A 26,640-nucleotide genomic window follows, 5' to 3' on the forward strand; every position below is an offset into this window, starting at 1 on the left:
ATCTCACAACTTAAAAGTACCAAAGCATCTGTGAAGAGGGGGTTCCTTTCTTATCATCCACCTGAATATGGAGCACCTTCCAAAGTACTGCCCCCTGCCAGGAAAGGGTGCCCTGCTCAAATGTGCGAGGCATCCACAAAAAGCAACTGGATGGATCTGCTTTGGTAGAAGAAAGGAAAAAAACTGGGAAAAGAAGCATCCTCATGCTTTGAATTCCCTCTTTGCCCAAATGTCTCAAACAAAGCCTTTAACAGGCTTATTTGCTCCTTGCCCTCCCTTCTGGGTCTAGTTTTGCTGTGTGCCCAAAGTCCTGCGAGCTCACCATGGCCTTCAGAGGCACTGTGGGCTTTGGCTCTAACTTGAAAGACACGGGGCTGCTCTAATTATTTGGTGCAGTAATTGGTTAGGGCCATTAGACTAGCAAGTTTTAAGCTTTCAAATATTGAGGGATTTGAGCCCCAGTGGAAATAATAACAATTTAAAAAGTCTATTACACTTTCAGACTAAGCAGCACAGTCAGCATTACATTACACGGCATTAAATTATTAGTCGAGTCTCGATAGCAGGAACATCTGCTGGTGTTAGACATGGCATTTTTAATTAAAGGCAGCAGCAGAGAAGCCTGTGGTTCATCAGCTCTGCTTTCACCGTACGGATTTCTAAATCCAAGGGGTACATGTACAAAAGATCTGGTCAGAGCACAGGCTCTGGACCTGGCACTGCAGAAACATGAGCTGAAAGGCAGCCAAGGTGACAGGTAATTCACACCTGCATCTGCTGGGCCATCATTCCCAGGGAGAATGAACCCCTGGCTGGGTCAAAAGAGTGGGGATTTTACCAAATTGAGATTAACCTTCTGTTTTTGTCAACAGGGAGAAGAGGGGTTTCTGACATAAAAGGCAAGTAGCAGAAGAGCAAAGTGGGAGGAAGCCCTGCACCCAGCAATCAGATGGGGACCATGTGCACACCTTTGCTTCAGCAGCTGCTGATACTCCCAGCTCCCCACAATTTGAGGTGCACAAGTTGATGGCACAGACCCTCCATATCAAGCAATGCCCCCCAGGATTTTTACCTTCCAAAGGAACAAAGGTTTGAACAGAGAATAATTTGCACTCCCCACCAGCTGTGCACCCAGCCCCCTGGCTCTAAGCAGATCAAGCAGGACCAAGAACCACCATCAGATGCAGGCCAGGGATTTGAGCGTGGCTGGAAGATGCTCAAAGATGCCCCTGGTGGCATGAATACACCCAAGACATACCTGTGTGTATAGAACCAACCAAAAGATGAAAAGCCTTCTTGCCCTCTTCGCCTACACCACCCCAGGGCAGTCCCACCACCAGACAGTTTCCTCTGATGGGGCCCAGCATTTCTGTAACCAAAGCTGAAGTTTATATGTGTTTGCAAAATGTCAGGTCTTAACTTGGCGGGTGGGCAGAGATGAGCAGAGAAAAGCTCTTGTCTCAGGGTATGGATGGCAGAGCCGTCAGGCCCCATGGATGCACATGGCTGCCTTCCCATCGGCGCGGAGCAGCTCAGGATTTCCCTCGACGAGCCCCACAGATGGTGTTTGTTTGCTCAGCCACCATCAAGAAGGAAAATATTTGGTACAATCTGCTAGCAGGCAGAGGCAGACATATGGTCGGTGTGATGCAAGCTCGGATGCTCGGGGAGGCACAGGCAAAGCTTTGCAGCTTATAGATGTTGGATTGCCCTTGACTGGAGTGGGATACATGTCCGAGGAAACCTTTGAAGAACTTGGGTGCAGGTTTATACAGTGGCTGCTGTTGCTTGAACCCTCTTACTATTTGATCCACTCTAATTACTCTTGCTATATTATCCTTATTGTACTAGAGTTATTATCTCTAACTCAACTTCAATTAATGTGAGCCTCAGCTCTGCCTCAGTGCTAGTAGAAATTCAATGTCTGTTCTGGCATGCACAAAACACAGGTTAAAATTGACAGAGGCAAATAAAAGCAATTGCATGTTTGGAGGCAGTGAAGTCAAGGTGCAGGTGCAGTTCAGTGACTTACAAGCCTGTTTTCACATGTACTGTTGCAGCATCAAGGCTGTGGGAAATCCCAAAACATAAATTCCTTTTTATTTCCCTTTCAGTGAGTTTTTTAAACCCCCAAATCCTAATTGTTCTGATCTCTGTTTTCTAAATATCAGCGCCTGTTTCTAAACAGGGCTAACCTCTAGCTAAGGCACCACTGGTGACACTAAAGGTTGTGGTGTGGTTTCCTGGCTGTGCCAAGGGGATAATGGGGGCAGTGGACCAGAGCTCAACAGCAGCAATGGCACTGTGTGACACACATGCTACAATGGGTCTGTGAAGCAGTTTGGAATCTCTGTGTCCATCGCATCCTAAAGGAAGATGCTGAGGGCAGCACATGCTTCATTGTATACATTGCTTTTTTGGGGTGTTGAAGAATTCACATCATTTTGGGGAGGTTTGAGTAGACTCCTCAGCTATGCACAAGTTCTCAAGAGCAGGGCAGATGCTGTGTCCGAGCACCAAGATGGGGATCCTTGTGGGGTAAAGCTCCATCCCCACTGAATTCAGAAATGCTCTGTGGGGAGGGATGGGGCCACCTTTCCAGCCCTGGCAGGACCTCGACACCTAAAACGCTGCATACAGTCAGACTGGTGCTTCTGCTGGCCTTGCTTTGGTGTATGAGTGGTGTAGCCCCATTTTAGCTTGAATAAAGTCAAACCAGGAAAAAAAACCCACAAGGGATGTATATATATATATATATATGTGTGTATATATATGTATATATCAGCAAGAAGTATAGCTGGCCTTTCTGGCGAATATGAAATGTGCAGGTTATGCACCCTTAAGGTAAAACAAATTGCTCCTTCCCTGTGTGCTGTAGCTTGGCCTGGACCATTGCACACCCTCACATGCTGAGCTCCCAGAGCATTTTCCTGACTTGCTTCTGGGTGGGAGGAAACTAAGCAACAAAAACCCCAACACATCTATATGTACAACTAAGGGTATATACTTTTTAAGTATGTAAGTATATTCTTTGTTCTATTCTAATCCGTACTAAATCCAAATTAACACGGTAGCAGTTCCTGATGATTTATGTTGTTATAATAACTAACAGCAACTGCGTGCTGCTTAGCTGATGATTAATGATCCTTATTTACAGTGTTTTCAGCTCAGGTCTGCAGTGTACACTTGCAAACATCAAAGGAGAGTTCAGCTTTCCTTTGCTCCTGTATTTTGAGGCCAGTGTCGTAAATCCTGTACAAGCAGCCTTGACGGCTGCATTTTAATCCACAAATAGGATTGCTATAAACTGCCAGGAGTGACCCTAGAGCTGCAGGGGCTGGTTCCCTTTAGCCTGCGGGGCAGGTCTGGCTTTGCAGCCTCCATAGGGAAGAGTGCCAGAACTATGATGGCAGCTGACACCATGGCACTATCCCCTCTGAGTTGTCAGGGTTGTCCACTCCCATGGACCATGCCATAAGCACCAACTCCAGGTTATGTGCTTTGGTTTTCCTATAATCCCCCCTCTCGGTTCACTTCTGAGGCAAGTGAGATGGTTTGTGAGCACCGTCAGAGAAAACCTCCCCTCCAGAGCCAGTGCACATCCCCTGCACTTACACTGCTTCATCCTGCTGCCAGGACCTCCTCTCCCCCTGGCCTTGGGCCACTCAAGCCCAAAAGGTCCCTTTTTCCTGATGCACCCTGCAAACAGGCCCTTGAGGACAGGAAAGGCTCTTACTTTTGTGAGATCAGTGCTGAGCACCTCTGAATGTCATAGCCTGGGTGGATGGAAAAACAGCTTCCCATCTTTTAAGATGATTTCAGGGAATTGTATAACCACATAGGCTGGTCTGGTCTCTTACATGAGTCAAGCCATCTCACCCCATAATTTCTGCTTGAACCAGAGCTCAAAAATGGGAGTGGGAGGGAAATAAAACACAGCAGCTTTGATTTGTCAGGATGAGACTGATGGGTAACACAGAAACTTAGCAGTCCTGGGATGACACCTATCTCTGTCATTTAACTAAGCGTGAGAAGTGGTAGTGTATTGTTCAATGGGGCACTATATTAGTGTCATAAATAAGCTGAGTTCAGGCACTGAAATCATCCCATGTAGGTTATTCACTGTGGAAACCTAACCTCTGTAACAAGCACAGGCTTGTACCTTAGGTGCATGTTCGCTGTCTAGTGTTAAGCCCCCAACCTCCCAGTGAAGGTCCCCATTGCTGCAGCTCCCTAGTATTCCCTAATCCTGCCCAATTTCCCAAATCCCAATTTATAGCCCAACCCCGAGGAGCAGGAGCTCCATTTAACCCAGCAACCCTCAGGCAGACAACCACAGTGGTTTATAACAGATAAGCATTGCCCTTGCTGCCATCCACCAGTGTATGGCAAAAAGCTGTTTTAGAGGGTAAAAATAAAGCTGCTGCCTGAGTCTATGATGAGGATGGCCAAGTGTTGAAGGTGCAGTTTAAAGGAAGGGCCTCACTGCCCATGTGAGGGAGGAAGCCCATAGGACCACTCTAGGATGTTCACACAGAGGGTTACTGCAGCCTGAAACATCAGCCCATGAGCCAAATGCTCCCTTTGCAGTGCTCAGGGAAGCTTCCATAATTTCTAGGGAGGCTCTGAAGGCTAATAAAGAAATGAATAAGGAAGTCATCCTGAGCAATCGCTCTCTTCCTTTGGTACAGCAAGCCTCGAGCTGCCCTTGTCTGCCTGATCAGGTGCAGCTCTGATTTCCCCAGCTCCTGAAGCAGAACGGAGCTGGCAGCATCGCAGCCTGCTTTGTGGTGATGGATGGGAGTGATTATAACTGTTAATCTGATTAAGCCTGTGGTCTCAACTTTTGCTCATCTTACTGACATTGAAAGTACTTAAAGAAACACTTCAGGAGGTGCATATGAAGATGCACCAGGCACGTGCTTCTGGGAACCTGTCATTATTGATCTTGGGGCTTGATCTGCTGCAAACTGATGGGATTTTGCATTGAAATTGGATCCCTGGGTTATCAACACACACCAGCCCTCAGGCTCGGTGGTACAACAGGCAAAGGGTCTCTCCTTCAGCTTTGTTTTCTTTCTTTAACAGGAATTTGGGGGGAGTAAGATGTGGTCCCACAGCCTGCTGCAGTCCAGAGCAGCCTGACTATGGGCTTCAGCTGGGAGTTTGACTAAGGCTATGAGCCAAGGACTGCACTCTTGACTTGCACCAGCTTCACCTGGCTGCTTTGAGGGTGTTATTATGCTCAAGATTAAAGGTGGAAAGGTATTTTGACCTCATGTAACTCCCCAAGATGGTTGAAGAGCACCTAGAATACTCTGGTGTTTCCAGCATTTCTTAATGTTTGCACTGTTGTGATTTTTGATGATTTTCTTATCAAAGTGAACTCCAATGCCCTAGCTTCCAGAGTTCCTGGGAGCAGGGTATGCTCAGTCACTGCAAAGGGAAACCTTACATACAAAATGTATACAATCTCTTACCTTTCAGAAGCCCATAGATCTTAATTGCTTTCCAGCAATTATTTGTTAGATAAAAGTGCTCTTACAAAGCTGAAAGTGGTTACCATGTTTCTCCTCTGCCTTGCTCCTAGAGCTGGCTGAAGGTAAATAAGAGGCAGCCCTTTGGGTTAAGTTACCTAATCCAGGCAAGGGCCCCAGCTCAGCCTGGGAGCTTCTCCAGGCTCCTGCAGCAGCCACCAGCAAAGGAAGGATGCATGAGAAGGTGATTCAAGGCACCCCAGGAGCTCTTCCCCCACTGGAGGAGCAGACACCACTTGGTGATGCAAATACCCTCTGGAGCCCTCATGGATATGGGTCAGCAGACAGACTTCAGCTCTGTGCCCATGCTCCTCTCAGCATGTGTCTGTTTGAAAGTGCACTGGTGTAATTAAAGGTACTCTACTAATTGGATGTGCAAACCTAGGGGAACTCCTTTAATTGCATTTCAGTCTGCTTGGTATCATTTTAACTTAAAATCATTGCTGTCTTGCATGGGAACAACCCAACTGGGTCTGGTTATGGAGAGGCATATCACCCTCCTTCCTCCTCCCTGTTACACTCTGGATGTGCTTCAATTTGTTTGGCTCTGGCTGTGAAACAGCCACCGTGTGTAAAGCAAAGGCCGTGTAAAACCCCTTCAGCTAGTAACTAGGACATAGTAGAGGGCTGAGAGTTCACCTTGACCTGCTAATGGAGGTAAAAACCTCAATTATTACCCTGCCTTCACTTGGATTATATCTTGTATGTGTTACCATGCCCTGAAGTTACATTCTTTTGTTTCTTTCTTTGGGGTCAGTGAGGAGCTGAGCTCTCTGTAAGCGATGCTTCATTTCTACTCACCATGCTTGTCTGTAGTGAAAGACCTACTGCTTAAAATTCAAGAACCTCCATTAAACTGGAGGCTGGAGTAGAAGATCATGTTGCTTTGAGCCCTAAAGCTTGTGTCTCCCATCACAGGGCCATTACAATTGTTCTCCCTGGCAATGGCCCATTTCCAGAAATCTCTTCTAGCCCCCATTAGCTGCACATCCAGGAACCCAGTACTGTGGGAAGGTGCCTGGCTTTAAGCTTTGCTCCATAGGTTGCAAGCACAAGCTGTGTGTTTTCTTCACTCTGGGCTAAATATGGCCACTGTGACTCTGCCCTTGTGCCAGCTTTTAAGTGCTGCATGACTGTGCTCTGACATGGGTCAGGCCCCATGTTAATGCCCCTTGGGGTGGCCTTGTGTCCCTACACTGCTCTGAGCACAGGCTGCACCCTAGTGCTGCAGAGCCTATCTCATTACCACTGTGTATGCCAGTAGCATGAGGAGCAGAGCCAACAGTAAGTCAGCGCTGGCTGTGTCCCTTACTAATGCTGTTCTTACTATTTCAGTGCCATCTTCCTCATTCCCACCCTCTCCCTGAACAACTAAATTAATTAGAGTGTTGGTTTGGGTTTTTCTTATTTAAATACTGTCATGGAATAATAATAATAATTCTGATGAATTCTGTATTTTTGGTCATTCCCCACTGCTTCTCTTCGCTGCTGTGCTCGCTGTTAATACACTGTTGATATTTGGTTATAGCTATGCAAGATCACAGCTGTTGTCTGCAAAAAAAGAGTAAGATCATGCTATGTGCTCTTGCCATCCAACAACCATTCTTCTTCTTCCACCAGCTCACAAGAAAATCCTTCCCCTATTAAGCACAGGAGTATACATCTTTCTTGGCTTGTAAAAGGCTTCAGTGAAGCTGCAGCAATGTAAGGAAGCCAAAGCCCTTATGACAGGCTGGGGCCTTATCCTGAGCCTGTTACAAGGTCACATCCTTCAATTCCTGGATCCCAGGAGTGACCCCAGACAAGCAGCAGGGCTGTAGGCATCACCTGCTCCTTTGCTTTACTGCCTGCTGGGTTATGTTTACCTGGCCATGTTCATTTGACCTGGCACCATGTTTTCTGATCCGACCCAGTAACCAAACCACTCCTGTGGCTCTTATGAAAGGACAATAAGAATCTGGTTAGACCTTGGATTTGTATTTGTGGCAGTGGTCAGGGCTGAGAGAAAACATTGCTTAACACTGCACAGCTTTCCTGCCCTCACCAGACCTTTTCTCACCCTGTGAAGCCAACCCACAGTGGCCATTTGCATCAAGACTGGAGCTCAGCAAGTGTTAGGCTGGAGAAGCACCATGCTTCCATCAGCAGCATAAAGTGATAAATGAATGAGAGCCAGGATGGAGATTTGAATCATCACCTCCAGGTCTACAGCTCCAAGCACAGAACACATTTGAATCAGTCTCACACTCCACATAACCAGTTCTGAAGTTCCTCCTTGACTCCCTGGCCCCAGACCTGTTTAGCAATTCTGTATACCTTGTGTTTGTGATGTTTTAGAGTTGGTTTCAATGAAGCTCCACTGAGTCCCACACACTTCCAATTAACACACAGGGGCAGCATGATCATGCTGGCAGGGCTGGCCCTGCTGCCTCCAGCAAGGGTTATTAGGGTGGCTGTAGTGCAACTGCATGAAAGAAGTGGGATGAGAAGCTTGTTTCCACCCACCCCAGACTGCAGTATTCATCTCTCACTCCTGGAGAGGCAATGTGCAGTGGTATGCAAAGCACTTCTCCAGGCCTTCCAGAGACACCAGGGTCAGTGCTTGCAATGATCTTCCCTCACTGCTCACACCAAAGAAAGGACCAGGCTTGTTGGCTGCCTGTTGCTGGAAACCAGAGTCATGGAAAGCAACAGTTTCAGAGGGGATTCAGAAAGGGCTGACAATGGGGGGCACCTGCTACTACACCTGAACATCAGCAGGGTGAAGATCAACACAAGCACCTTATGCAGATGAGTGCCTCCATCCTTTCCCTGATTCAAGGCCAGGTCGAACACAGGGGCTTGGAGCAGCTGCTCTAGTGGAAGGGGTCCCTGCCTGTGGCAGGGGTTTGGAGCTGGGTAAGGTTTAAGGTCTCTTCCAACCCAAACCAGCCTGGGATCCTATGAACCCTTGAGCTGGTGTTCAGAGGCAGGACACTATTAGCTTCCACGTTTTTTGCCCTGGTGCTGAGCCTGTGGTGTGTCCTACCTCCAAAAGGGACAGGTTGAATCTGTGGCTCTGCAGGGAGTATGGATATTTGTAACACGGCACAAAAGGTAATTCAGCCCCTGGTGATGTTATATACAACCTCCTTGCCAGATGCTTCAACCCCCTAAACAGTTGTAACTGCTTCTCCACAGGTTTCAGTTAAATTCCCTTAAGTCTGTAAAGCTTGGCTTGTTTGGACCAATACCTACAGACCTGATTGCAACAGCAGATGTTTTATTTTTACCTGCAAGTGAAAACGGGAGCGTATATCATGGCCATGACACATTTCACATGGAGCAGATGTTTCTATTAATGCCAGAATTGGGTTGAAACTCAAATGATGCTTTTTGCCTTTTTTCTTCCCCTCCCCACAAACTCTATTTTACTCAATTAAACTGCAACTCACTGAAGTATTCCAATGAATCACTTCCTGCTTTTTCTTCTTTGTTTGATTAGTAGGCTCTAAAGGGACAAAAGAAGAGCTTTGTATCAGTCTCCCTCAATTAAATGGAAAGTACATCTGGACAGAGTCTGAAGATCCATCTTCCGCTGGCAGTTGCAAAGCCATCGACATAATAAAATAATACTCTGATTGGTATTACAAGGCTGCATTTAAATCATTGGCATTCATGCTCTGAGTCCTTTGCAGGGAGCACAAGCCCTCCATTAGAGAAAAGCATAATTTTATACTCTGATCTCTATAAGATATGCAATGAAAATGAGTTAAAAAAAGAGCTTTTGCAGAGCTGGAGACATAATAATAGAAGCTACAATGAATGTCTGGGCAGCTTTTTCAGTTACTTATAAACTGCAGGTGTCAAATGCGTTCTGGAAGGAAGATGAATTCCAGTTTTAATTACAGTCAGCAGGTTGAGGCATCATTCAAGGCTTGATAATACCTCCAATCCATAACAGAACTCCTCCTGCCTCCAGTAAGAAGCTTACACCAAGATCACGGAGAAGGCACAACCTCCTTCCAGGAGCTAAACTCTGAACTTCAGTATCCTATTGTAAAACCCCAGACACCCTCCATAGTTAAATACCTCTTCCTTGCGTGACTCTCTCAGCAAGCCTCAGCATCAAATGAGAACTGAGCTAGTAAGACTGCTCTGAGGGTCAGGGTGAGAAGGATGTGTCATTGCAGCTCTCATCTAAAGTTTCCTTTGGCTCAAATTAGCTTTGGGGAAAGGAAAAATAGGGGAAAAAGTAAAGGAGAATAAAGAAACCCTGTGGCTGGAGTTGTGTGTGAGAGCACCAAGCTGAGTGCCACCTGGGCCCTTCCTGGGTCTTACAAGGCAGGTACGACCTGGCTTTGGCATCAATCTCTTTTTACCAGCAGCAGTAAGTTTATTGAGCTCAAAGACTTTAAGTTCATTATGTGCTTGAACAGCACCATGTACATCAGTGCCTGGCCCAAAACAGTCTGTGAGGCCTTATGCTATACATATAATAAGGAGTAATATTAAACTATTCTACCTGTTAATGATTCTGGGGGGGGGGAAAGCAGGATGTGCATGCTGGTGCGCTGAACTCTGCTGCTCAAAGGCAGGCAGAGGTCTCAGTTGTAGCCTTCAAAGGCAGAGCCTTTGAAGCAGAAGCTGATTATCCCTTGTTATGCTGGAAACCACAGCTCTGGAGTTGCAGGGGCAGCCACTGCTCGGGTGGTGAGGAGGAAGGTCACTGGAAAGAAGTCAGAGAGGCAGAGCCACATGGGAGATGGAGCTTTTCTGACCAAGGGAGATGCCTGTTGCTCTTCCTCTGCTCAGGGAAACAGTCTCATGAAGGAAACTTCTTCATATGAGAGGATTCAGCAGGCGTATTCACTCCTTGTGCCATTCTTCTGCTGTAATGGAGAAGCCATGGACACCAACCAAAAGGAGAAAGGCACTGGTGGGTGGCATGATCTGCCATTGGGTACCAAGAGCCAGGAACTGCCTGGGGCTGCAGGACTTGAGGAGTTACACAGAGCTGGAATAAACTACAGGACCAAAATAAAACCACTGGAAGTGCTGACTTTAAAATAACTCTATTTGGATTGACATAACCCACACATACAGATAAGCTTTATGTCATTACCAAAGATGGCCCCCACCAACTGCACATGCGACTCAGTACATAACACCTATGTCTCACAACACCCCTGTGAGGTGGGGCAAGGCTGTGAACCCTGTTTCACCCGTGGGGAACCTGTCAAAACTGACCAGCTTGCTCATGGTCACCCAGGAAGTCTGTTGCTGAGCAACAAGTAGACTGGGGGCTGCTCTATTGTCAAACACCCCACAGTGCTGACAGCTTCCCTGCTCCACCACTGTCATTCCTGCTGTAAGAAAACAGCCATGAGCAGCAGGTGATGTCAACTAACTCCTCACAGGCATTGCAGTGATCATAAAACAGGAACTGGGAGAAGGGAGAAAAGAACCAGTGGAAAGACCAGTTGGATTTGTAACCAAATGCCAGTCTTAAATGCCTACTGTGTTCCTAGTAACAAAATAAGTGCATATCAAAAAGAAGTAGTACTTTAAGAAAACGGGACTTTTTAACTGCACCATCCCAGAATCATAGAAAATAGGACTGGAAGAACCCCAAGGGGTCATCAGGTCTTTTCCCCAGCTTCTATGATATGCTGTGGTTGGGTCCCTTCAGTAGATGGAGCTTATGGTGCTATTTTGGCTACTTGTGTCAGAGCTGCCCACTGTCACATCAGGACCTGCATCCACACTGTCAGGATCCGCTTGATCTTTAGCAAAGTTGATGAAAACCTGTAAGTTTAAAGGAAAACATTCAGTATGTGACAGCACAAAGAACTTACAATAGGGATGAATGTAAAAAAGGAAGGGCTGTTCATTGGACTGTGAGCCAATGGAGAGCATGGCCAGGAATGAATTCACACTGGATTTGAGAATTGCAAATGTTAGGCTTTTATGGGCTAATGTAAAGAAAGGGCTGCATGCTCCTGTAGTGCCAAACAGACACTTGGGATGCGAAGGGAGACATTCCTGCACAAAACCTCTTTGTCCTGCAGCTCATGTTTCACCAGTATGAGCGAGGTGCTACCTGTGAGGTGGCTCCTTTTGATCACAGTGTAATACAGCTACATTATTACTTTATAAACCCATCTGTCTATATAATTGACATCCTTGCAAGCACAACTGCATATGATATAGAAAGGTATGTATAATCACACCTAGCAGTCTTTGTTTGAACAGTATCTAATGAATACATAAAATACTCTCACTACAACACTACCTGCCATCAAATGTGCATATACCAAAGTGTCCTCCCACTGAACGTGACTGGGGCTTCCTGTGCTGTGCCTGCCTGTTTCTCATAGCCACTGCCCCTTACTAAAACAATACTGAGAATCTCTGCTTAACTATTTTAGGATTATAGGGCTGCAGGTTTGCTCCTCTCTCTGGGACAGACCTAAATACCAGGTGCTGATACTCAACAGGATGAGTTATTCTGGATGGTCCTTACAGCATCCATTGTTTCCTACAAGGTTTTATGCTAGTGGGAATGTTATTTCCAAGAGAAATTGGAAGGAACTTAACCATGAAGCTGTTTGGAGTAATGCTAAATGAACTTACAACCCAAATACAAGAGGGAAACCAGGCAGATTTCCAGGGCTGGTGGAAAGCCTAGCACTGGACTCAGGAGTGGTCTCTAGTCCTGCCTGTCATCCACACGCACGAGGCTGTTGAAACCAGCAGTGACAGAGGGAAGAACAGATCCTGTATGCTGCAGGCAGCTTTTTATGTGTGTTTTCATAGTGCCAGCACAGGTATCTGGAGGCAATAGTACTGATAAAATATCCTCAGGAGCAATATAGATGGAAATCCCTCTCAAAATATAGTCTATTGTGTGCAGCAATCAATTGTGTGTAACCATCAGTCTGCTCCCCTGTTAACAGTTTTAAATGAATGGCCACACATCTTTAATTCCTTACCTCTTCTAATGTTGTTTGACTCACTGAGAAGTGCCTGATATTGAAGGCCTCTTTGCTGGCTTCCAGGAGATCAAATATGTTAGCTACCCCTCCTGCAGAGACTGGAACGTGATACTCCACCATGTTGAAATGCCGATCCTGTGGGAACAGGAGTGGTGGGGTCAAGGTAAGAGGTTGCATCCAAACAGATCTGATGGCTGTCTGGTTGAGACAAGCAAAGAGGAGCTAACCATGGGAGAATGAAGGGGCAGAGGGGGTGTTCTCTCCTGGCTCCCAAAGTTGAGGAATATTGTTGTCCAGTATTGACCAGTGTTCCTTCATTGGGAATTCTTGTGGTGTTTGTGGCTGGAAGATGATAACTAAGCCCCAGGGCTGGAAGCCTGAGGGTATCCATAGCATTTTCCAGCTGGAAGTCTGGATTATGGACAATGCATGGGATTTGTGACTTGGTTCCTCTGGTTTTACAGTTACCCAGTTACTGGCAGCACTCAACAATCTCATTACCCACTGAATATGAAGTGGGTCTTCATGCAGATCAGGCTTCAGTGAGACCATTCCTGGGGCAGAGCTACTTTATAGGATCACTGAAGCTGTATGGTTCAAGTTGTTTAAGCCACCAAGGAACTTGGGTGCTCCAGCCCTTGGACAATGCTTCTGATAACACTGGCAAGTGTGTGTGTATGAATATCTTACTCACTGAGAGCACAGATCTATGTGCAAAGTATGTTACAAGATTACTGTCTTGCAAGGTGCTCTTGGTTACTTTTAAGGGATGGAGAGGACCTCTCCTAAGAGCATATGTCCTGTTTACCTTCAGGCAGGTATTTGGGAAGTGCGACTTCATGAACTCTGTCAACATCTCAGTGCAGACTGTGCTGCTGTTTAAGTGCATCTTCACAGTAAATCCTCTTCCAAACCTAGGGGAAAGAGAGAATCACAATTAACACAGTAGAAAAGAGAAACACAAAATCCTTTGAGAGTGCTGCACAGCCTCCTTAGGGAAATCAAAACCAGGCCGAGTGCAGCTTGAATGGGGCCAGGGCTGTTAACCTGGAGAGAAACTTAGTAGGAAGCCAAGTTATTGTGATAACTCATAAAATTGAAGCTCAACCTTAACATGCATTTCACATTTGCAGGAGTGAACAGATTACTTTGGGAAGCACATCTCTGGGAAGAAAAGCTGTGAGTTGGTAGAAAGTGCATGAGTTAACACAGAATTTCTATGGAGTAGTAAGAAACTTTAACTAGCAAATGATGTTATTCTGATGCCCTGTTAACAGAGGGCTCATGTTCTGAGCCCTCAAAGCTGGCAGTCAGTGACTGTTTGCTGTTCAGTGTGAGTGAAATAGGTGCATTTTACTGACCTGCTCTTGATATGCTGCAGAGAGCCAATGCACTGAAAACTGCCGTTCACCATAATGGCCAGCCTGGTACAGAGGGCTTCGCATTCTTCCATGCTGAAGAAACAACCAAGAACTTCTAATCAGTCATTGAGAAGATATAAAAACCAGTTATTTTTGTAGTCAGAGAACATTACCCACTGAAGTGTTGTGGGTCTCTGTGGGCACCCACATTCAGCCACATCAAACCCCCAAACCTGTATGATCTTGGTGCCCTGAAGTCAGTGGGAAGCATGAAGGAGAGGTCTCTCCATACCATCTACAGACCCTGAAACTGGAGGCAGAGCCAAACCAGCCCTACCTGTGGGATGTGAGTATCACAGAGCATTTGTTCTGCACTTCCTCACTGATGATTTTCCAAAGGTGGCGTTTAGCATTGGGATCCATTCCAGAGCTTGGTTCATCCTATTGGGAAAGACAGGGCTGAATGTAAATTTGCACTCAAAATCTGATTGTCCTAACACTTGCGGTCTTCTAAGGTTCGCCATTAGTATTATGTTTGCTAGTACACTGGTACAGATCTGGGAGAAGGATTGCCTTCAATTGCATTATGTATCTGACTGAGACATAGAATCATAGAATGGTTTGGGTTGAAGGGACCTTAAAGCTCATCCAGCTCCAAACCCCTGCCACAGGCAGGGACCCCTTCCACTGGAGCAGCTGCTCCAAGCCCCTGTGTCCAACCTGGCCTTGAGCACTGCCAGGGATGGGGCAGCCACAGCTTCTCTGGGCACCCTGTGCCAGCGCCTCAGCACCCTCACAGGGAACAGCTTCTGCCTCAGAGCTCAGCTCAGTCTCCCCTGTTCGGGCAGGTTCAAGCCATTCCCCTTGGCCTGTCCCTACAGGCCCTTGTCCCAAGCCCCTCTCCAGGTTTCTTGTAGTCCCTTTAGGCACTGGGAGCTGCTCTAAGGTCTCCCTGGATCCTTCTCTTGTCCAGGCTGCCCCAGCCCAGCTCTCTCAGCCTGGCTCCAGAGCAGAGCTGCTCCATCCCTTGCAGCATCTGTGCCCATGGAGGTTTTCCTAGACTGTCAAGGTCTACCTTTGCCAGCCCAAAGATCTGCTCATCTTCCTCCAACAAGACCCCATTTCTCACCAGCAGCAAAATTGATGGATTCCCAATGAGAGCCAGAGCAGTTGACAACTTTCTGTTGGTGCCATAACTGCACATAGAGGTGACTCTGTCTTTGTAAGGCATCAGATTCAGCCGGTGGAGAAGCTGGAGTACAACCTATGGGAGCAAGAGTACTGCTTTCACACCAATGTCCACGCATAAAATACCACATTCATATCTATTTATTGAAAGAGTAATTAAATCAATGTAAAAGCTCTCAATAACTGGAAAATGCTTCAAGTCAATCCCCATTGTTACTCACTCCTTTGATATCACTCTCTGGGATGCCATGGAGCCTAGCATAGTAATACATGTGTTCTTCCACCGTCAGCAAGTCATCCAAGGCATCTTCTTGAGGACAATAGCCAAAGAGTGACCAGTGTGCCTCACTAATGTCATTCAAGGACCTGTGTAAGGAAATTGGCAAGTCATTTTAAACACACTGAATTGGCAACGCACTCTAGACTCAGACAGGAGAGAGAAAACCCCTTCATTCTGCTCCCTACTCCCTTCCCCAGCCCTTGAAGGAAAATGCTATGAACTTGCAGCCTTCAACTGGATCACATGCCTTCCCCAGAGACCACATCATCCATACCCAGCATGATCCTGGACCCGCAGCCTTCCGCTGGATGCTCCGATATCACCTGTCAGCATCTTAAAGATGGTTGTCTTGCCAGCTCCATTCACACCAAGCAAGCCAAAGCACTGGGATGAGGGAGAGAAAAGTGGAAATGAAACCACACTGTATTTATAATGCAGGAATACTGCTCCAAGATGAGTGCTCGGTGCATCTTGTCTCTTCTTTACCCTGGATCCTTGAGCAAGATGAACTGTAGGAAAGGTGGAGGTACCCAGAGCACATGAATGTTATAATGGAGGTTGGTTGTGGTGCAATATACTGCAGCTTACATTAGGACCGATTGCTTAACATGGTGAAGAATCAAAGATGTATCTCTAAGAGAGTCATTCCTTTCACTGCAAGATACATCTCTGCAGCGAGCTCATCTGACAGGCCAAATCCTCATAATCTCATTTGTGCAAAGCCTTCCATTGACAGGAACAGAGCTATTCATAGGAAGGAGGTGAGGGAGGTTTGTGCTGTCATTCATAAAACCTTAATGCAACACAAGATTTTTGTCAAATAATCTCCTTAATGCACTACATTAATAAGATTAAGAACTGGCTTCCTGTAGTGCAGTTCAGTTTCTCATGTGAAAATCTATGTTTCATTGCTAAGGTTGGAGATACACACTTGTGTGCTGCATAAGCAATCACCACTGTGCTGATAATTACTGTTATTTTCATGTCATTAGTATAGACCAGATGATGAGAACCCTCATGTGCTGGGCTTACTGCAGATGCACAGCATCGATCCAAGGCTCTTCCCCACCTTGGGGCCCATACAGGGACAGTATCTATGCACAGCCTCTGATTGACACATGGGGATTGGCACCCTGAACCCCACCAGCATCAGGGTGACTTTGGCAAGAAGGAAGAAATCCTCTCCTAGAAAGATGAGCACCACAGTCTCCATGGCTGTCCTGCCCAGTGCCCTGTGTCCTTTCATCTCTAATGGGATCCAGGTAATTAAAAGATATCAGGTACCAAGGATTAATTCCAAGGTTCCCAACAGCATCCTGAGCTAGAATCTGGTCTCCGCTTTCCTCTGGATCTCAGAAGTACTCTGTGTGCTTCCTTCTTTCCTCATGAATCAGAACTGCACTGACATGGCCAAAGAATGGCTTTTCCTTAGTCCTGATTCATGGAAATGGGTGTTCAGCTGAAGTGATTTGTCTTCCCCTGATGGGAGGATACAAGCAGATAACCCTGACTCACTGTCTCACATGCACTTTAGATGAATAATTGCACCTGGACAAATTCTGCTGCCCTCATTTACCATATGCTAATCCCCAGTGACGCCCCAGGCTGTGTTAGGTGCTGTGCAAACAGCAAGCAGACACTTTGCTCTGAATACAGCTCTACCAATGTCCCACTCACTTTTTTGTCTTTCTAGGGCCTTCATACTGTTACTCGTGTCCCAAATGCACCAGGAGCCTTTCAGCACTACCGTAACCCCAAGAATCCATGAAGAGGTCAGAGCAGAACAAACCATCATAGTTGTGCTGGGACAGCAGCAAGGACAAGGTCAGAAGATGACTGTGGGACTGTGGATGTGTTCCAGTTTCCCTCCCCAGGGTGGAAGATGCAAGCAGCCTTTTCCCCTTGCTCACCTCCCCAGCAGGAATGCCAAGGCTGATGTTTCTCACAGCCGTGATGCGCTTGTGAGGAAGGTGGTAGATCTTTGTGAGGTTCTGGAGCTGCACCACATCAAAGTCAGCTTTGCCAGACTCCACTCTGTTCCTCTCTGCCTGGACATCCCCGTCCTCTTCGGCTGCAGGTGTCAGAAGTGATGCTTTGCCATGTACTCTGTCAAACAGGAACCTATAGCAAGGGAAGAGAGGGGACCTTACCCTCTGCAAGCAGACAGCAGTGGGCCTGTGTGCTTGGGATAGATACTAAGGTCCTGGGAGATGCTAGAGCATGTAAAAATATACTCATACAGACAGTTTCTGTTCTCTCTGGGTATTTGCTCCATTGAGGGAATTAAAACCACCAGAATTCATTTTCATCCCACTTTCTCTTTCTCAGCAAATACTGTGTATGGAGCAGGCCCTGCCTCGTGGACACGCTCATAATGCAGGTGACAAGACTGTTGTCACTCCTGCCTGTGTGCAGCCAAGCCAGAGGGGACAGGGAGGTTCTAATAAAGCTGGTTCTCAATGGACTGACAGCTCCTACACAGCTCCAGGTCTGAAGCTGCTCCCACAAGTGCAGCTTGGCTTTCCTAAGGGACACCAAATGCAGGAGGGGGTCTCAGTCCTCTTGAGGCTTTTGGGAGTCTTGCAAAGGAATTCCCACAAAGCCACTTAGAACAGGCTAAGCCTCAACATTCAGGACTGTGGGTAGAAAGTGCCTAATGTTGAGTCAAGCCAGGGACGTACCAAATGTTTGCCTCTCTTCCCCATCAGAACATCTGCCCACCAGAGCCCTGAATCAAGGGCCAGTCTAAGCCAGGAGGGACTACCAAGAGACTCCAGTAACCTACACCTCTATTAGTGAATTAACTAATTACTGGTAGGTGCTGGGACTGCTGCCAGAGAAAACTTACTCCATGTTTGCAAAGTGTCTTGGAAACTTATGGGCTTTGTAATTGACACTGATGGTGTGAGAGCCCAGAATTAAACCCCTGAGCTCCAGCTTGGTCTGTTTTCATTGCAGGACTCCAGATGTTACTTACTCTAGTATGTTGTTCCAGAGCCTCTGAATCATCCTGTCATGGACTGTAAGACGGATGGCAAAAAACACAGTGCCCTGGATAAACATGGCAAACAGCTTGGATGTGGTCTTGTCCAGCTCAAAGGTCTTGTCAGGGTAGTCTACTCCATAGGCTTTTAAGAAGCCCAGCAGTGCCTGGTCCTGCGACAGCTCAATCAAGCCATAGCCGAAGCAGAATTGTGGGAACAGCAGGAACGCATGCCTCAAGTTCTCAGCGAGATCATGCAAGCCCTGGAAACAACAACAGAAAGCAGCACAGTCAGTCACTGCTTTATTCTTGGAAGAAATTCATGGGTTTTACTGTGGGATTGAAGCGTAACAATTACACTGGGACTTGCTTGTGTCTCAGAGCAGAGATAAATTGAGAGCAGAGAGCTCTGGAGACAGCCCGTTTCACAGGCACAAGGTCAGAGGAGTCAACAGGCAGCTCTGAGGTTGTGATCACCCATAGTAAACAGCAGGCAGTTCCCTGCAGACTCCCTCACTGCTGCTCTACTGCTCACCCTATGCATGCAGCAGCCCCATACCCACCCACTACCCAGAGATGAATCCTGCCACTGAGTTGCATTGTGCCTCCTAAAACTACACAGCTCCCCTGGAGCACTCTCCTGGCTGCTTCCCTTGGACAAGCATCTCCATAAAACACAAGCTTTGTCATTCATAGACATAGAAGGGCTTTTCTAGCTGATTAATGGCAAAACAGCCCAGTGCACAGCCTCACACTTACGAACCCTCATACACAGGGATTTGGTGTGTTTCTAGCAGAGGAAAGCATTAGCTCCCACAGCAAAGAGGAGAGGCAGTAAATTAGCATGGAAAGAAACTGACTCCCTGCCACTGAGGCACAGAGGGATAAAAGAAGGTCAGAATTGCACATCCCTGAAATCCAGAAGGTTGCTAAAGGAGCATTGTCCAGCTAGAGAGGAAAATGAACCCAGCTATTGCTTTAGGAAGTGACTGCCCTTCATAAAAGAACTCTAAATGTAAGGTGCACATTGTATCACAGTGATTCCCAGGGATATCCAAGTTTAAAAGAAGGCTTTACTTCAGGGAATCATCACTGCCTCCGAGTCATTTGTCATCCTTGCAGGGAGGAGATGATTACAGACCTAGATGACAGACAGCTAGTGGTGGGTTAATGCAGCACATCAGACTCAGGGCCATGACAGACAGTTGTCACTCCCCACAGTTCTGCTGCAAGAAGCTGTTCCCTGTGAGGGTGCTGAGGCACAGGGTGCCCAGAGAAGCTGTGGCTGCCCCATCCCTGGCAGTGCTCAAGGCCAGGTTGGACACAGGGGCTTGGAGCAGCTGCTCCAGTGGAAGGGGTCCCTGCCTGTGGCAGGGGTTGGAGCTGGAGGAGCTTTAAGGTCCCTTCCAACCCAAACCATCCTCTGGTTATCAAACATTCACATGCACCTCCTGCTCTTCTCTGCACAGGCAGTTTTCTACCTCTCTTTCTGTGTTCTTCCTCTGTCACCATCATCTCCTTCTTTGCAAGGAATGCAGATTTACACACAAGCAAGATTCATACTTGAGACATGTCCTGTCTTTAGGGAGCACCATTAAGTCCTGCAACTAGTATCCTCTCTTTAGATACCTGGAAACCAACTAGATACATGACACTAGGACATGATCAAAGCCACCAAACCCAACAAGAGCCTCCTGTTGCTTTACCAAGGGTTGAGTATTAGTATGGCTCCTACCTGGTCCGTGGCCTTTTCCTGGGAGATCAGAAATACAACTGAGTGAGTAATAATGGTGTTGATGCCAAAGAACAAGTTGACACAGACATACACGATAAAGGCCATGCCTGTTTCTTTGAAAAACCCAGCCAGCAGGTACATCCATGAGAATGTTGAGTATCTATAAATTGCCAACAGTGCAGAGAATACTACAGTAAGTGAAAGCAAACAACTAAAGACATCAGACAGTGTAATAGTTCTGTTCTAGCACATGCCTAACCTACATAACTTACATAAGGAACTTAAAGAAGGGCAAATGGCTTTGTATCTGTTAGAATATGGAGAAGTTTATGATAGATGCTTTGAGCATGGGGGGCTGACTGAAAGCAGACTCAAAGCAGGGAGACAGCTTTGCCAGGTTTCCCTGCATTGTGGTGCTGATTTGATTTCCTCTCTCTGAGTTTGAAATGCTTCTATCATCTTGAACTTTGCAAGAGTCCAGTAAGCATCTGCTTACAGCTTGGCCTGTCACTGTGACCCTGTATATTTACATACCTTCCCCTAGAGTTTGCTTTGAATAAAGCAGGCATGACAACAGTAGCTTAGCTCACTGCCCCTGAAAGAAGCAGCTAGTCACCATGTGTAAAGTGCACAGTGAAGTAAAAAGCCTACATATTCCCCCCTTGGATCTCTAATTGCAGTAGCCTGCAATAGCCAGTTCCTCACTCTGTGCAATGGTATCAAAGTAACTGAGCTCCACACTCACCCAAACAGTAAGAGCAGCAGAAATACTGCCAGTAAGTTACTGTTGTTGCAGAAAGCTGGTATCTGGAAGGATGAAATAACTCCTATTGAGAGTCCAATAGGGATCATAAAAAGTACCTGCAAAATGATATTAAAAGGATGTTAGCAGGGTGACAGTTCTTAAACATTTATAACTATGCAGAAACAACAGTGCCAGGTCTGAACCTGCTCCCACAAGTGCTGCTTGTCTTTCCTAAGGGGGACACCAAATGCAGGTGGGGTTTCAGTCCCCCAGGAGCTTTTGGGACTCTTGCAAGTGAATTCCCACAAACCCAGTTTGCACAGGCTGAGATTTAACAGCGCTGTGGGCAGAAAGTGCCTGAACAAAGGTTGGGAATGAAGAACACCCCTTTGGGGTTCCTGTTAGCCTTGCAGTCAGACCACTTCACTGTGCCCTGTAAATCTAGTCTTCCTAATGTGGAGTCAAGCCAGGGCCCCACCAAACGTCTGCCTTGAGAGATTCCTGCTCCCCAGCCTTGGGATTTAACAGGATTTACTGGCAGGGATTCACTGCAAAATACCAAGCTGCCAAGAGCACTGGATTAGTTTCAGCCCACTGAATACTGATTGTGGCTGGGGCTCTGGGGGTTCTTCCACAGCCTGATCTGCACATATGCAGTGCTGAGCTCACACAGGCCTGCCTCATCCTCATCCTTGCTCTGCAAAGCCAGACTGCAGCCACACTGCCTTCGGACCCCTTTCAAGCCCTTGGTGCAAGGCAGGAGATATTTGTGCTGTTGCCTTATCAAAGCAGCTCCTACAAGCAGGCAGTTTAGGCTGCTTAGTGGTGAGCACTGTATCTGCCTGCTTTGTTAGTGTGCATCGGTGTTACCATACACCTAGAAGCTTAAGCTGTGCTCTGCAGAAAGATTGGAGCCTCATATTCTCTATGGGATTTCAGCCCTTAGCCCTCACTGCATCAAAGGGGGCTGGTCACCCAAATGCCCTTGAAGATTTAGTATTTTTAGGAACTGATGATATCACCAGGATTTTAGGCACTAGCAGAACTGCATCAGTAGAAATGTGTCAGATATGTAGAGCTGATGACCATTACAGCATACCTGGCAATGCCAAAGCTCATGAGCAGAGATAGTCTGCACCTGCAGATCCCTGTGTGAGGCTTTAACATCGTGCACAAAGGTAATTCATAAGACACAAAGCACTATAGTCTGCAGACTGTGCATATTTACCCTCTTAGCCCAGGGATGCTTTTCAGCAGTGCTATTAACACTCTTTACCATAAAGAAACTTAATTTCAGGGAGAACAAGGGCATGCCTATGGATGTAATACAGCACAGTGCTGGAAAGCTCAACTGTCTATAGAAACAAGGTGGTAAATCCATGCAGCACAGTGCAGCACCATAGAAGGGAATTTGCTCAGGTCTTCGAAAGCATATAGCTGTATTGGTAGCTTTCCTTGACTTTAAACCCTTTAAATACATAATCTTAAAGAGAGCATTCAACCCAGCGATGGATTTCTGCCCAACAGGAGAGTGTCAGCTGTGAAATGTCACACCCTGTACTCCCAGGGTTTCCTGACTGGCTGTAGCCTCAAGCCCCAAAGCCTTACTGAGATGTGTAAAGCCTGCATGACAACTAATCCAGCCCCGCAAGCTATCTGAAACACAGCTCGCTGCTTGCATGTTAAAACTGAAATCAAGCTCTGCCCTGTGCTGTGTTGCTCTCATATAAATGTGCTGAGTGTTTTGCATATACTCCAGAGAGAAGGAATGCCTTCACTTAGCAAAATCCAGTGTTGCGGTTCACATTTAATAGTCTTCAGTGCCTTGGAGAACAATTACTACATAACACTCTCGGTAGTAATAACATTAAGAAGTCTAGGCAACTAACTTTAAATAAAGCACTTTTCCCCCCCCCCGCCAAGTAATGCTACTCCTGGTGCATTTAGGAATGTGAATTATTTACCAGATCATAAACGAAGTTAGTCACCCAATAGCTTGTCATCCCAATGCCTGAAATATGCTGCAGTTGTTTGGCTTTGGTCTGATGCTCTTTTACCATGTAGAGCACAAAGCTTGCTGTTGTGATAGAGTAGCCAACCAAAACAGACATGGAAACTATGATGTCAAGTAAGCTGTTGAGCCTGGGGAGAAAGAGAAAGATGTGAGTCCAAGTGGCAGGGTTCTGTCGTAGCAGAGGCATTGTTTAAAGCTCAGAAGCAAAGCTGATGTTAATTATGCCCAGCAAAGAGAACTGACAGCACTGAGTCATAACACTGTGCCAGAGCCTTGAGTGGAAAGCCAAAAGGAGAATTATGTAATTATTAATATTGTGCCAAAGCACAAAAATGTGTGATGCCATAACTGTGACCTCCACATCTATGTGGGATCCTGCAAAGAAACCCTAGCAGGAATCGGCAGCTCTGATGGCAAACAGGATGGGATTCATGCATAGAGGGAATGAGGACAAGGAGGAGAGCAGTTTCACCATTTAGAAGAAGTTATTCAGTAATTTAGGCTGGGTTTTAGTTTCTAAGAAGCTGGTTTGCTCCTTTAGAAGCTAAACGATTCAGGCCACATGAACCTTCTTACATTACTTGCTCTTGACTCTGTCCTCCAGGATATGGGTGAGCTGATAAGAAAATACCTACAAAAACAAGAAGAAAAGGAATCAAAGATGTGGGGACTTAAAGCTTCCTTCACCAGTTTAGGTGGTAAGACCTAAAGCTGTGTAGAGAGGAAAAGCAGATCCAAAGGTGGGCTTTGCTCTGTCACCTTGGTGTGAGCTTGGGCAAAATCTTGAGCATGTTTTTATTCCTATGACTTCACTGCAGATGTAAAATGCAAGCCCCAGGTCCTGTTTCTGCATCTCTGGCTGATAGTGGCTTCAGTGAGAGCACTCCCACACCTGAAATCAGGCACTTGCTTGTAGGTCTGTGTATTTTGGGTTAGATTCTTCAACACTGACACATCCAAAGCTGAGGAATATGTTTCATTTTAAAGTTGCTGTTTGGTGATCTCACTTCATTTGTTCTTTTATCATCAGAAAGAAATCATTCCTATTGCCTTCCTCCACATCTCTTACCTTCCTGTGACATGCATCTTTCTCAATACAGGCACCTGCTGAGGTGTCCAAAGGAACTAGGAAAACCTAGTTACTGCATTTGGAAGCCCCAAAAGGATCCATTACAAATGGGTTTGTGCCTATAGAAACAACACATGGAACGTGGTGAGCTCTGAAGGACCAGTTCCATCCTCCAGTGAAGATTTCTGCCTTGGTCTCTAGCACCGGAGAAAGGGTTTAGGCTAAGATATTTATGTGCCTAAACACAAGGTTCTCTATCCATGTTTAGGCACCTAAGGAAATGCTGCAGTTCTCAGGGAGTGTGGGATGACCTCTAACTGCTATTAAATCCAGAGAGATGCCACCTCTAAGATTTAAGATCCTATGGTCATGGGCCTGACTTTCCACAGTGATACAGGGAAGAACTCCTCTGGGATATTTTCCCTAAGGATGAGCACTCTGATGTGGGGACCAGAAAGGAGGAGACTGAGGGTTTAGCTGAGCAAATGAATGTGAAGGGGAAGGTTTCACAGGAAATAGATGTTGGAGGGGGAAAGCCCCAAACCTCAGTCTTGTCATCAGTGAGAGAAGTGGAATTAAAATCTTGGGCTGCTGATAAAGCCACTCAAACAGCCAGGAAATGTTTCCCTTCTCTAAAACAGAAAGACAAATACCATCTGTCTAATCTGTTAATACTTCACTTTAAAGCCATTTTCCTTTACTGAAGCTTAGGCCAGAAGTCAAAATTTCCATTTCAATGCTTTCCCTTCTTTGTTGGTTGGGATTGAGAGAAGAGAAAGCACGATATACAAAAGTCAAAAGCTATTATGACTTGCTTAGTGACACGGTAAAAAGCTTTTCCTATTTTATGTTTTTAAAGCTATGCAGTCTAAGTCAACGCTCTGAAGTGGGACTGGCACCTCTTTCAAACTGCTGAAATGACAAGGTACGTTTATCTGCCCATTTCAATGGTTCTTAAACCGTCATTTATTTGTCACAACAACAGATAGATTTAGCTATCAGGAACACGCCACGCAGAACGTCTGTTCAATTGTATTGCAGACTGGATTTACTCTACCCCAGGGGAGCTATCCTCATCCATTCATTTTATTTCCCCCATTCGATGGCTTGAATCATTAGTGGGAAGTGGGGAATTATCTGTCTGGTCATTTACTACTAAGCATTTCTTTCCAACAACACATAAGCTGTAGGACAGATGGAATAAAACTGTTGCTATTCTTTCCCACTGGAAATTGTTATTTTGCTGGTATAAAACTTGGACTGTTCACACAAACTTCTTGCCTTTCCTCTCACTACAACATGCGTTGGGAATACAGAGACAGGGCAAGAAGCTTCACTGCTTAATAATTCAGGTGCTCTGGGATGTTCCTGCAGCTAGAAGCGCCTGGCTCAGGTCCTCTCACTCTGCACCTGGGCAGGGGCTGCTGCTTTGTGATGTGCCCTTGCAGAGTACAGCAAAGAGCTCAAACCTTCAGACCCAGAGGGCATAACACAAATCAAACAGGCATGAGCCAGTGGGCATTTTAGGATGGTGGTGAGGACAAGGCTCTGGTTTCACTCGTCAGCTGAGCTTGTAGCAAGGGGAGTTTTTGTGCGCTGGTACGTGGAGGTGGAAAGAGAGACATGCTGTTTTGACTTGGAATCAGCATTCTGCTGTTTCTTTAGTTCATGGTATGACAGTCGGCTTCAGATCAAGATGCCTTTTCCATTACAGTCGAATTCAGGCACACCAGTGAGGAACAGTCTTATGGGCAAAGGGACACTGTCACCTATTTCACTGTCACCTGGAACAGCAGGTGTCGGAGGTGAGGGGTGCTAGGCATGACCAGGACACGGCTGGGAGGGCACCATTTGTCAAAGAAAATCAATTGCTGCTCTTGTCAGATCCCATAAATATCTGTATAAGGTTTCTCAAGATGGCATTGACATAAATCTTTCTCTTCTGCCTGCATACCCCATCTCTAGAGGCAGACATACATACACAGACTTGTTTGTGTGCCCATGCTGCACCCTTAACGTAGGCTAAGTGGCAAGACAGGAATTCAGGTTGCTGCATTACATTACTGAGGAGAAGATAAGGAAACTGATAACCCCAAATGGGCTACGGATGTTTCTCAATCTGTATATGGTGTGTGTTAGAGGGAAAAATAGCTGAAGATTCTGTTTCTCACTTAATGTCACTCTCATTCAGACACAAACATACACATGCCCACACAGCCTGAGCTGCTCTCAGCAGAAAGGTGACATATTAACATTCACTATCCTAAACCACCCCCAGTGATGACCTAAAGTAGCCTTTCTATGCATAACTGATGGGCACCTCCCAGGAGACAGCTATTTCAGTACCATGAGGAGAGGCAATAAATCAAATGGCAACCAGTGGCATTTTCTGGATGAAGGAAGTGTTTTACATAGGAGCTGGGGTCCTTCCCTGTCCAGCTCCTCTGAGCCTTTGACAAAGACAAATGAGAGATGTGATTTATTCGTTTTCTCAATTCTGTTTTTAAAGGAATTGCATAATTGGGAATAAAAAATGGCCTCATAGAAGTCAAGGAAAGTGCTGTCATCAGTTTCAACACAACCATGATATCCCCCCAAAGGGGAGACATTACCTGCTCATGTAAAGGGACACTTACCATATCTGGAAGTCTCATTATTTGGCAAGTTAGCTCGAAGAATGAAGTTGTTCAAGCTGTTGAGATAGGCTGGAAGGCTGTGATAGCCTTCGGGGTTGTACCACACCTGCACACA

The 26,640-nt window shown here is 46.2% G+C and overlaps 1 protein-coding gene across 1 annotated transcript in view; it reads right to left on the bottom strand.

The window, feature by feature from the left end:
- Positions 1–9,899: 9,899 nt before the first annotated feature.
- Positions 9,900–26,640, bottom strand: part of ABCA12 (ATP binding cassette subfamily A member 12) — an 82,301-nt gene continuing 65,560 nt past the window's right edge. Inside the window, exons 40-54 of the mRNA XM_034065509.1 lie at positions 26,526–26,631; positions 23,397–23,451; positions 22,771–22,948; positions 20,807–20,922; positions 20,062–20,221; positions 18,321–18,589; positions 17,254–17,464; positions 15,618–15,727; positions 15,285–15,429; positions 15,005–15,139; positions 14,213–14,316; positions 13,876–13,968; positions 13,323–13,428; positions 12,512–12,649; positions 9,900–11,324 (exon numbers count right to left, since the gene is read on the bottom strand). Coding sequence (XP_033921400.1) covers positions 11,205–11,324; positions 12,512–12,649; positions 13,323–13,428; positions 13,876–13,968; positions 14,213–14,316; positions 15,005–15,139; positions 15,285–15,429; positions 15,618–15,727; positions 17,254–17,464; positions 18,321–18,589; positions 20,062–20,221; positions 20,807–20,922; positions 22,771–22,948; positions 23,397–23,451; positions 26,526–26,631 — 2,046 coding nt within the window. The 3' untranslated portion in view covers positions 9,900–11,204. The remainder of the gene's footprint in view (positions 11,325–12,511; positions 12,650–13,322; positions 13,429–13,875; positions 13,969–14,212; positions 14,317–15,004; positions 15,140–15,284; positions 15,430–15,617; positions 15,728–17,253; positions 17,465–18,320; positions 18,590–20,061; positions 20,222–20,806; positions 20,923–22,770; positions 22,949–23,396; positions 23,452–26,525; positions 26,632–26,640) is intronic.

This window comes from Melopsittacus undulatus, chromosome 8, assembly GCF_012275295.1.
Source record: "Melopsittacus undulatus isolate bMelUnd1 chromosome 8, bMelUnd1.mat.Z, whole genome shotgun sequence".
Taxonomy (NCBI): Eukaryota; Metazoa; Chordata; class Aves; order Psittaciformes; family Psittaculidae; genus Melopsittacus; species Melopsittacus undulatus.